General features: G+C 37.6%; 2 protein-coding genes and 2 non-coding genes across 4 annotated transcripts; all 4 read right to left on the bottom strand.

Moving 5' to 3' along the window:
• Positions 1–353: 353 nt before the first annotated feature.
• LOC100241641 (mitogen-activated protein kinase kinase kinase 18) lies at positions 354–2,604 on the bottom strand. The gene has a single exon (XM_010653127.3). It carries the CDS (start codon positions 1,944–1,946, stop codon positions 441–443), a length of 1,506 nt encoding a protein of 501 aa, XP_010651429.1. The 5' UTR covers positions 1,947–2,604; the 3' UTR covers positions 354–440.
• A 3,684-nt stretch (positions 2,605–6,288) lies between these two features.
• Positions 6,289–8,650, bottom strand: LOC100246740 (probable protein phosphatase 2C 25). The gene is made up of 4 exons (XM_010652586.3): positions 8,071–8,650; positions 7,168–7,506; positions 6,863–7,042; positions 6,289–6,761 (listed from the first exon to the last, which is right to left on the bottom strand). Exons 1-4 carry the CDS (start codon positions 8,533–8,535, stop codon positions 6,600–6,602), a joined length of 1,146 nt encoding a protein of 381 aa, XP_010650888.1. The 5' UTR covers positions 8,536–8,650; the 3' UTR covers positions 6,289–6,599.
• Positions 8,651–10,650: 2,000 nt separating this feature from the next.
• On the bottom strand, positions 10,651–10,784 carry LOC132253998 (small nucleolar RNA snoR136). Its single transcript, XR_009465949.1, has one exon. It is a non-coding gene; the product is annotated as a small nucleolar RNA snoR136 (small nucleolar RNA).
• A 69-nt stretch (positions 10,785–10,853) lies between these two features.
• On the bottom strand, positions 10,854–10,935 carry LOC132253980 (small nucleolar RNA SNORD25). Its single transcript, XR_009465930.1, has one exon. It is a non-coding gene; the product is annotated as a small nucleolar RNA SNORD25 (small nucleolar RNA).
• Positions 10,936–12,288: the final 1,353 nt, after the last annotated feature.

The following is a 12,288-nucleotide window of genomic DNA, read 5'->3' as shown; positions in this document are numbered from 1 at the left end:
GTGTTGACCTTTTATTTCTCTTTTTTTACTTTCTTTATTTTAATCTTATATTAGAAAAATTTTTAAATAAAAAAAATATAAATTAATAAATTATTGTTACATTTTTTTCAAATGCATTTAACTTATTTTAGTAAAAATGGTTTTCAAAGAATCGTATATCAAGTATGTTTTCGAAAAATAATGATTTTTAAAATTTTAAAAATATTTCATAAAATTTATTAAATATCTAATTTTTTAAAATTAAAAAAATACTCCCAAAGCAAGATAGGGTTTTTACGTAATAATTTTAGAAAATATGCATATAGATGTATATTAAAGCGTGGCTAAGAATTATATTATTCACAATTAATCGGTTGAAACAGACAATAAATAACCTAGTTTGAAAGATTTATAAATATTTTGTCGTGTTGTCTTCAATATTTATGACTTGACAACCTGTACTACATTAATTTACTGGAGGTTGACAATAATTTGTGGTGGAATAATGATTGTACAACTGTATAACATACCAAATCAGAGATATCATTTTGGTAGCTATGAAAGAGTCGGTCACATGCGTCAATTAAAGTCAGAGGTTCAAGATAAATAATATAAATATAAAAAATTTGTGAATTTCTTCTCATTATTCTCAAATATGATAATAGTAATATTAATTTACAATGGCTGTAAACCCCAGTCTCTTTACTCTCCCCCGAGCCATTCGTCCCTGACTCGTACCCACAGCTTGACCCAGGGTCGCACCCTAGCTTACCAACAGTGTCCAATAGGGGAGTGCCACGTGTACTCGGACATTCGGCAAATGTTTTCTCACTTTCCTCTGTTTTCCCTGTGGAATTCGAATATGCCGAATTGGTCCCTTCTCCTTCGTCCCCACAACAGCTCGCCGCTGTTGCTTCTGCTCTGTCACTGATCCATGTCCTGACGTCCATCCAATCTTCTGATTCCCAAACTGGCCCTCTGTTTGAAGCTAATTTTCGGATTCTGTCATGGGCAGAAACTGAATTTTTGGGGGCAGGATTGGGGTTCAGTTCGGTTTCTTCATCGTCGTCATCACTGAAATTGAAGCAGTCGAGGACCGATCTCGGGGATGCGTCTGTGATGTAATTGGGGGATGAAGATGATACAAATGGGTGTTGCAGCAGCTGATCGCAGCTCCACCTTTCAGTGGGCTCTCTCCTCAAGCATTTCTCGAGAAAATCGCGGCCCAAGTCCGATAACTGAGCTGGGAACTTCGGCAGCTCATCGGAGAACCCAATTCGAAAGAGAGTATCAGCGCCGCAATCTTCCCACGCTGGTTTTCCGGAGACCATCTCGATGACTGTGCATCCCAGAGACCAGACGTCGGACTCCGGTCCCTGATACTCCCGGCGGATGACCTCCGGCGCCATCCAAAGCGGGCTCCCACGCGGCAAAATCGCGCTACTCTGGCGACCCACTTCCCCGGTTATCCTCCTCGCCGCCCCGAAGTCTGCGAGCTTCGCCACGCCGGCTCCGCCGCCGACCAAGACGTTCCTCCCTTTCACGTCGCAATGCACCAGCCCCATCGAGTGGACATACCTCAAAGACGAGACGATGCAATACGTGTACGACCGCACAATCCTCTCGTCCACGTCAGCACACTTCCCGCCGGAAAGCACCGCCAAGTCAGCAACGGTGCCACCTGGCATATACTCCACATGCAGGTTCCGAAACGGCGCCGTCCCACCTTCCACACTCACATCATCCCCCAGATACCTAACCACATACGGCGACGACAGACGCCGGAGAACCCCAATCTCGTTCTCAAGTGCCTCCACCCGACACTCCTGACCCACTCTCCGATCAACCGACTTCACGGCGAAAACGCCGCCGTCGGATCTCGTCACGGCAAGATCAACGGTCCCGAACGAGCCCTCGCCGATACGCTTGGCTCTGATCCATGAGCAAACACCAGTCTGAGCTTCCATTTCCACCTCACTCCCAGAATTTTCAGAGTTTGGGTTTCGACAGAAGCGCAAATGTGTATTTATATGTGTGGGAGGATAAACGGATAATTAGTGAAAAGGTTGCTAGGTGACGTAAGCAGGGGGCTGAGACTGGTGGCAGTTAACGGAGGCGGGATCCCTCGATTTATCCTTATCCGTAGTGGGCATTCGATCAGAGCCGTGGATTGTGTTTTTTACGTGCTGGGGGTTTTGTCTGGTGGAGAAATTGGCTACTATTTTAACATGTGGCTGCAGAGCCCGATGGTTCGTGGAAGCCCATTTGTGGGTTCCCGTTTTCGTATTGTGGGGCGTGGGACCACCTTTAGGTTTATGTTTCAAAATTAAATTATAAATCTCTACTAAGATATAAGAGCTCAGGTATAAAATCATGAATTTAGATACAGTATCTTCTTATTCTGGGATATGACCAAGGTATAGGATTGTACTGGAAAAGACCCTAAATTTAAGGTATGATTTGGAATAAGACTACTTCACGGGCAAGTAATGGATTAGATTTTTCACTCACTAAACAGTCTTTCAATAGTTTCTAGACTACTTTGGAGGCAAGTAATTGTTGAAGCTTTCTAGTAAGAAAAGAAGAGAAAAAAAGAGAGAGAGGAGTCCAAGTGGGCAGCTAAAAAGTGCAGGTAAGCTTGTCCACCACATGGGGTTTTATGGTGCGAACAAACCCAGGGGGCCCAGACTCTGACTGACATGGAAGAAACTGGTAGGTCCACGTCCCACCCACATAAGAGTTTGAGGCACACAAACCAGATGCCTAAATGTCCCCGTTCTCCACGATGCTTATGTCTGGCCCTTGTGCCCAACGCCAAGAGCTTCTGCTGTTGACGTGCAACACCACCCACCATTACACTTATTTAATATATATAAATATATCATCCCACTGACACATGCCCATCTCCCATATCCATTCATATCCTCATAAGGATAATCAGAACTTGGGGGGACTTCTATTTTATGACACTTCCCAACTTTCCCCGTCTACTTACTGATTGGGACAAATGAAATTGGATGACCCTCTTAGGAACTTTTAAAAGATAAGTGCTGCTGTCAACTGTCATCAGCCTAAAACAAAAGGGGTAAACCGCTTAAACCCCTTTCTTGGCCACCAATTTGGCCAGTTGTTGGTTAGATATTGGGAGGTTGTTTCACCCCTTTGTCAATAATTAATCTTCATTTATACGTGGGATTCCAGGATTTTGATTCTGGACTCTCTGTAATGGTGAGGTGGTGCGCTGTCTAGCTTCAATGGATAAGTTGGGACCTTTCGTTACGCAAAGGGAAATGACAAGCTAGTGGTTCTCTAGCTTCTCAGTATCGTTTACCTTTTCAATTAGATATTTTCCTGAAAAAGAAACCAAGATTTCAAAGTGGGAATAGTAAGTCCATCTTGATAAAATTAATGTAACCCATGTTGCCTTATTGACTGCCTTTTGGGTTCATCGAACCAATCAATTATATGCCATGAGGATATATAATGTTAAAAGTAATACTCATTCTTTATATTTCTTAAGAAAAGCATATCCAAATCCTCTTCAATCTATGCTATCATAGTTTATTATCACACACGTTGCCTTTTATCTATTATAGATATTTGTTTTAAAAATATTTTCATATGGATTTTTATGGTTATACTTGTAAGTACATTAATTTTTTGGATTATCATTTTCTTGAAGATTTTTTGATATTTATATCTATCAAGTAGTTACGTGTCATCTCCTGATCAGAGCGAATAATAACTTTTCTTAACAGATTAAATACTTTTTGAGTTTATGTGTCGTGTTATTGATAATACGGTGTTTAACCCATGTTTTTTAGAACACGACATTAAACCTATGTTCTTGATAATATGACTATACCATGTTTTTGAGAACATGACGTTTGGTATGTGTTCTTGAAAATACGATTATTGGATAGAATTCTAATATCGTATTATGAGACCATAAATGGACTGCTTAATAGATCACCTCAATGCTTATAAACAAATTATAATTAATGTAAACAAAAAAGGATGGGCCTATCAGATAGGTTAATTGCTTTCCAACTTCCAAACTTGCTATTGCTCACCACTTGGTGGTCTTATCGCTAATGCTAAGCCAATGAGAGAAAATTGGTCTATTTAACAAACTCTCAAGGACACAAGCCTGGTTGGGAAGATTTGGGTTTTGTTCCGGTGTGCCTACCCTTGTCCTGGGAATTCAAGACACCGCAGAACATAAAATCGGACGGCCGACCATTGAACATGCATAGCATGAATCACAACCTTTCATTTTATTTATTTATTATTAATATTATTTTAAATTTTATTTTGAGGCTCCGGACATGCAAACCTCAATGTTCTGTTCCATGCATGCATTTTGCTCCACCAACCTTAACCACTAGCTGTTAGCCTGTTACAACGTGAGAGTTTATGGTTTAGGGTCTTAATGAAGTCAACTATTTTGTTTTGCATGCAATTTTGTTATTAATCACCACCCTCCATTTGAAAATAATTTTTAAAATGAAAATCGGTAGAAGAACTTGAAATTTACTGAACTTTTTCAAAATAAAAATTGATCGGAGAACTTGAAATTTACTTATTTTATTTTCAAATATTTATTAGAAACAACATTTATTTGTAATACCTTATTTTCAATCATTTATCATATTTATATAATTGTTTTGAATATTATAATTCTAAACCTTCTCCTTTTGCTTTCCTTGAAGGTCATTTTATTTTTCAAAAAGAAAATGTATGGGGGCAATTTTCAGTTTGTAAATTTGACATTGACTTTAATTGGAATTAAATTCAATTTATTTTATGAAAAGAAAAAGGCAAAAGCAAGGATTAGCATAGTGTAGATGCACCCATCAAGATGAACTGGTAAATGTAACATTGACTTCATTAAAAAAAATGGATTACAGATATAAGTAGGCCATAATGTATGGTGGTCACAAGCCCTAGACATGTGATGAATCTTGTGCTGAAGCTACAAATCTACAAGGTGGGACCTTGGTATAATTCCCATCAGAAGACTGTGTTCTTATGTTAATCTGGGTTGGGGGAGGGTGGGGTCCAACCCAGAAGGCCAGAAGTGAAGTTTCTTAAGAAGGCTGTTGTCTTGGAGGTTGGTCAAATACAATGTTTGGTACAATGCATTAAATTAGGCAAATATGTACATGAAGGCAGCCAAACACATAACATGATAAAAACACTGGGAAGAGCCAATGGAATGGAGTTGGCTTTCCAATGAACTGAGAGGTTAACAAGGGTGTTGGCTTGTGGGTTGGGTTTTTGTTGTAGACAGCTGCTATTGACTGTTCATGTTGTGTGTGATTATCTTCAATTTTTGGGTTTTTTTATTTTTTATTTTTTTATTTGATGAAGATATCATTCAGTGTCAACTTGCCTAAGTGGGGGGCAAAGGAGGGTGAGGGTGAGAATGTATGTAGTCAATTTACTCTTCTTCACCAAAACATCTTTCTTATTGAGATGAACGATGAGGCCTATGCTGTTCCTGTTGTATCAAAATCTAAGCATTCTATTGGATAAGTCAATTCAAATTCAACACCAATAATAATAATAATAATAATAATAATAATAATAATAATAATAATAATAATAATAATCAGCTTAAAAACATAAATCATATAATTTATTTAATAATTAAATTATTCTATTTAATAATTATGATTGAGTTAAATTTTGTATTAATCTATTTCAATTAAACATGTTTATGACTCAATTGATTTATTTATTTAAAAACAAATTTAAAATGAATCAAATGTGAACTATATAGTTCAAAGTTATAAATATGTTGATCAACATAATTATCAAATGGGTGAATTTAAGTCAAATTTGTGTTATATCGGTGGATAAAAAAACTATCTATTTATGTTAAATGAGTTATATGAATCAACACGAATTTGACCCAAACCTGATATGCTCAACCTAGCCCCATGAAATAAGCGGAAGATTTGAGTAGCAAATGGTGTGTATGAGATGGAGAAGGGGATGTGTAGATAGGGAAAAGAAAGACGGTGAGGGATTTGCTCAACCACAACCCCAAGAAGAAAGACTGTTTCCTCTCTCCCCCCACCCACCCCCCACCTTCTCCACTCCAGTATCTTCTCCAAACTCCTTTAACACCTCAACCTCCATGTATGAGAAATTTCTAACACTAGCCGTTCATGACTTGCCTTCTCTCAGCAGCTGAAACCGACTTCTCTGCTTCAAAATGCAGAATGATGAAGTGGGCACAAGCAACTTAGAGAAACGAGACTTCCAGTGCCTGGAGAAAGGCAGAGAGGCTTGAAGGGATGATGAGAAACAAAGAAAAAGGAACACCCTATACAACAGAATGTTTTACAGAGAATCAACTGATTTACATATCAAAGTTATTTGTAGATCTATCAATAAAAAATGGTGTGTCGAAGTTACATAGTCAGCTAGATAAAGGCTCTTCCAGTATAACTATGGATCCTCTTCATCATATCTATCATAGTCACAGGCACTACCCGCAAAACATAATTATACCCGGAGAGCCCTGCCCTTGAGAGAACTGAGTTTCCTCTGAAAAAATAAGTTGCCTATTTGTTAGGTGAATTCCTTCCCCTTAGGGTTAATGGGGATCTTCAGATATACTGGCCCAACCGAATTAGCATCACACTGATATCATCAGTTGAGCCTCGTGAAACAGAGAGGTCTACGAGCTTTTTACAGGCAAACAAAGGATCTGGCTTATCAACACCGATGCAAAAAGGACGAGAAATGTCCACTGCTTCTTGGTTAGTAACCTGAAACCAAAGGAACAAAGGAAACCCATTTAGATTCATAAATTATTAGACCCTAAGGAGAAAGGAAAAACTAGAAACAAAATCTAGTTCTGATACATTACCTTATCCCACAATCCATCAGAAGCAAGGATTAAGAACTCATAGTCAGGTTGAATTGCAAGGATTTTTGTCTCTGGCTCTGCAGTTACCCACTGCTTAAGATGACGATCGCCAATTCCTCGGGATACAGCCAAAGATCCCTGAATTCTCCAAACACCATGGTAGCAATCAACATAGCCATCCTACAAAAAAATAAATAAATAAAAATCCATCAGCCACGATTCAGACAAGCTTCCCTTCAACAGCTGAATTTCATTTTTCAGATTTCATGGGGGGAGAAAAAATAAGCACACCATCATCTTCTTACCAGCTTTTCAATTCTGCTCTTTTCATCCTCTCTCGAAGGCCGATGATCAGAAGTGAGGGCCTTGGCAATTCCCCCTCTGCTCATAACAGCGCGACAGTCACCAGCATTTGACACAGCAAGTTTGCCATTCCGGATCAAAGCTGTCACACAGCATGATCCACCGCGGAGATCCTCCTTTAGAAAATCAGAATCCGTGTTCAAGTAACCGTGTTTTACTGACTCTTCAATTTCATCGTCACCTCTTCTCACCACTTCATCTAAGATGTTGTTTTTCAAATTTTGTGCTGCAAATTCAGCAGCTTTTGCACCACCATGCCCATCAAAAATACCAAAGAAAGCCTGCAAACATAAGATAACTTCCTATCAATTTCAAGTACTGTAGAATTCATAGAACTAAACTCCAAATCTTTATATTTCATTTATCTCTCAAGTTACAAAATCGATTATTGTCTAACGATTTATATCAGAATTCCAAAATATCTTGTAGTATTCCAGATCTAATTATCTTCCACCAATTTCCCATCTATCTGTTTATTCCACAAACAATAGTTCAGAAAAGAAATTCCCAGAAGAAATTAAGTGCCCTCATTATTTTGATGGAAAATAATTCCAAGGACAAAGAAAGGCCACGTTTTGTCCCAATTGGCATTCCAATACAAACAGTGGGAAATATTTTCCTGTGCTCCTATTGGTTTCCCATGAAATCATTTTTCCTGAAGTTGTAGCTTAAGCCAAATCATCCAAGTCTACAAATTTCAGTATTTTCCATGAAAATTCTCCGAAAAGATTATTATTATTTATTTTTGTGTGAGCAATAGTCTCAACAGCTACTGAGCTAAGAATACAGGAAAATCATAAAAACTACAAATTTAAGCAAAGGAAAAAAATAAAATTTCGCAGTACCTGTTTGTGGTCTCCTTGAAGGTCAACCACAGCCGAGTAGCGATCCTCCATAGCTTCTCTCCTCCCCCTCTTGCAATACACGGAATAATACCCGTCTCTCTCATCCTCCACCGCCTCCCTACACCCCTCACCCACCGGAACCGGCGCCGGAAAACTCAACGACGCAATCGGAATATCCAACCTCGCGGGCCTCTTTCGCTTCAAAACCGTGGGCGAAGACGCCGAAGCCGAAGCAGCAGCAGCAGCAGCAGAAGAAGAAGAAGAAGAAGCAGGCCCCTCCTTGCAGGGCCTCAGCCCAGTCAAGGACTTGGGAAGCCTAAGCCTAAAGGGAGAAGATGGCGAGGAGGGCGAAGAGACATGGTGGTGACGCGTCAGGGTTTCAGGAGAAGAGACTGAGGTTTTGCAGAAGAGAGAGGAAGAGGGAGAGAAGACAGGGGAGTTGTTCACTGCAACCGAGCACGCCATTGATTGATTTCTGGAACGTTTTCTCTTTGGTTTCTGTCTTTGCTTGCGATGATTTTTTTTTTGCTTTCGTCTTTCTATTTTCTGATTCCGTTTGTTTGGTTTCTGTGTTAATGGGGGCGACCAATGTGGAATTTAAGAGGGGGGTGTTTGGAGTCAAGAGTGGGCCCATCCGTGTTTCTAAGAGCGTGGCGGTCTTTTTCTCAGTGTTTTGACTTTTGACTGCTAAAATCTCAAGTATATATCCCAATAAAAAAAGAAAAAAAGAAAAAAAGAAAAAAATGGAGAATTCCATTCACACCAAAAATCATGGAGAAAATTTCCCAAAGAAAAATTTATTTTAAAAATAAAAAATAATAATTTTAAGGAATGAATGGTGTTAGATTAAAGGGTGAAAATGGTCAAACACGTTATTTGTAAAGCAGTGGTGATAGGGATAGAGGGAGCGTTTTGATTCAATACTTGAATTGAATTCTTATCATCCTCAGTTATGGGCTGGAGACAGGTGGCCACCATCTGATTGGTGGAGGCAAGTTCCGCGAAGTTACCGTTGGGCGGTGACCGTTACGTGTTGTGGTATTACGACACGGTCCTTAATTCCTGAAATTTGACCGTTTTTTATGTCGGAGGGAAGGGTATCTTCACCTTCCCTGCAAGTAAGAATATTTCCACAATTTCGATTCAATATTCAATTATTATAAATTCAATTTAATTTTAGTTAATTTTCGGTTTTTTTCATCTCCTAATTAATAAAATTAATACTAGTTATTGTGATTTATAATTACGTGGACAAATTTTTTTCATATATATTATATTATATATATTAAGTCTGTCTCTATTAAAATGATTCGTGGGTTGTGGAACATTTGTTTTCTAAATAGATATATTTTAATTTTAAATTATTAAAATTTAAATATAATTTGAATTTCAAACATCTTAAATGTATTTTTAATAATTACGTAAGATTAAGATTCAAATTTAAATTATCTTGCATACAAACTATGATTCAAATTAAACTAAATTAATTTAAAATAAATTTGATTTCATTCAATTTTTCTATCATTCAAGTTTTAATTTAGATGTATAAGATCATATTATTTTGACATAATTTTTCTTTCATATTATTTAGAAGTAGAATCAAACTAAATTAGACCTAATTTTTTAATTTTTCTTTGAGAAACATTTCACTTGTACCTCTCTTCGTAATGGTGACAATGGACTGTATGCTAGATTTTGTATTTTGTCCATGTGAAAAAATAGTAAGAATTAGGGGTATAAATAAGGTTTGAGAATTAAGGATATAAATAAGGTAATTTCGATGGATTTTTGGATAAAAAGTAAATCAAATAAATATAACTAGTTTCATGATAAAAGTCGAACCAATTAGATTTATGATAAAAAAATCAAACTAAATGAAATATTTTAATTCAACCCAATTTTAATAACCTTATATTTGTATTTATTTTGAACCCAAATTCCATTAATTTGAGTTTATATTAAATTTTAAATTTAATTTATTTTTAAAATTAATTGACATCTTTTTTTTTCATTTTACTTCTTTCCATGTGAGTTCTATTTAAAGATTTATTTATTTATATTCATTTAATTGGCTTGGTATCACGTGGATAAATTGATTTTGAGTCATTAAATAATTGGGGTATGTGTGAAATGGTGTGAAAGGATAACAAGAGGGGCATTTTATTTTTCCATGTACACATAACATAATTTCAACGCGATGTTGAACTGAAAGGATCCTCGGAGGAATCCTCGGGAAGACTATTTAAAATCCTTCCCTTACGCCATGAAGAAAAAACTCCACACCAAAATTCCTTCAGGATTCATAGTCGTCAGTCCAATTCCTTCTCACTACACACCAAAATTCCTTCAGGATTCATAGTCGTCAATCCAATTCCTTTTCACTCCACACCAAAATTCCTTCTGGATTCGTAGTCGTCAGTCCAATTCCTTTTCACTTGTTTTTCTCTTGCTCCATGGCGTTAAAACTTAGAAGTGTTGTTAAAACCAGGAACATTTGAGAGACATTTTCAGAAAACAATCAAAACAATTTCCAAGAAACCATAAATACAAAAACAAAATCAAAACCTTTTAGCAGCACGTAAATATAGTTCCCCGACGTCCAGATGCAGCACGACCGCGGCACCGGATAGCGAGGAGAACAATTTTCTAGCTTCGCTTTATGCATCGTCGCACAAACAATTATAAGTGCGATTTATTGACGAAAGTGAAGCCATTTCAAATCAACACAAAACACAACAATTTAAAAAAAAAACAATCAATTTGGGAAACAAAGGAGTAGTATAGTGAACTCAGTCCCTTAGATGTTCGTAAGAGTTGCGATCATATCCGCAAGTCATTACAGGTCTGTAGACTCATCACCGTTGTTAAACTATACTCCCCATCCTCATATTCAAAAAGCAAATTTTTTTTTTCCAAACAAGGGCGAATATGGAGTTGTTCTGGTGTTCTTCAAAAGCGTGTGGAAGGATAGATTGAAGGCCAGATATGGAAAGAGCAATACAAATCGTATTGCTTCAGGGGAACGAGTACTATGGGAATCGATCAGATCCACATCGGCCAGATTGCCAAGCTTTTATAAAATGATCACAAAAACAGATATTTCTATAGAGATGTTTCAACTTCCCAGTGATGCAGTGCAGGCGGTTTTAGAGCTGCAGATGCAAAATGAGTCGAAAAGCTGAACACTTTGCTTTTGCTTCAAGGGAACGAGTCGATCAGAAACAGATCAATCCTGTCGACCAGATTAAGAAGCATCAGATAAACCTTCGGTTTGAAAAACCATGAATCGAAAAATCTGAATCAAGCCCTAAATGATGAATAGGTAGATCTAGATGAAACCCTAATTTGATCGGCGCCAGAAGAGATGACGATTTGGGGAGAAAAGGCGCTCTTTTATAGATGTAGGGCTAGTCAGATCGGACGGTCTAAATTTGGCTATTGATAGATCAACGGATGGTATTTTACGGCCCTTGTATTTTCCTGTTTCACTCACAGATGACAATGTGCCCTAGTATGAAAAGTTTTGGCCTCGGCTAAAACCCAGGCCCATGAATTCCGGGCCAGATTAGGCCCATTTCTCGCTAGTAGCCGTGGGCTTCGATCCCTTCTTGAGTCTTAACTATAGCCCTACTCTGCGTGGATTTTATTTTATTTTATTTAAATCAGTTTAATGTTATTTTAATAAAATTTGTAAAAATTGGGGGATTTATTCTCTTGGAATTTTGAGTCAAAGTGGCCTTCATCCAACAAATATAAATTACGAGCATTTTATAAAACCGTTATTCAAATAACCCCTTTTTATTTTTTACTTTTTAATCAAATTACCCTTTTATTTTTTACTGCCTAGCAGAGATTTGGGCTAAGAGTTCAATTTCCAATTAGGCCAGAAGGCCCAATTTGACTAAGACAAGAGCGGTGCAAGCCTTGCCCAAACCCAAGTTAATCGTGTCTAAAAACCAGCCCAACCCTGTCCCTTTCTATTCATGATTTTTCAAACCATGGGCCATAATGGTGGCTCTGTGCAATCCAAAGAGGCCACTGGTGACTGACCCATTCAGTCCCGTAAACTCTAATTGCAAGGAAAATGAGCTAAACCCAATAATTTTATGCAATTCATATTGGCTCATAGTGTAAGTTTTTAAGCCACCTAATTAGACTCTCTTTATCATCCATATAAAAAAGAATCCTACATTCAAGTTTCTTTCTGCAAGTCCTATC

Source organism: Vitis vinifera, chromosome 6 (assembly GCF_030704535.1).
Source record: "Vitis vinifera cultivar Pinot Noir 40024 chromosome 6, ASM3070453v1".
Taxonomy (NCBI): domain Eukaryota; kingdom Viridiplantae; phylum Streptophyta; class Magnoliopsida; order Vitales; family Vitaceae; genus Vitis; species Vitis vinifera.
The sequence above is the reverse complement of the archived record's forward strand: the minus strand, read 5'-3'. Positions and strand labels throughout refer to the sequence as shown.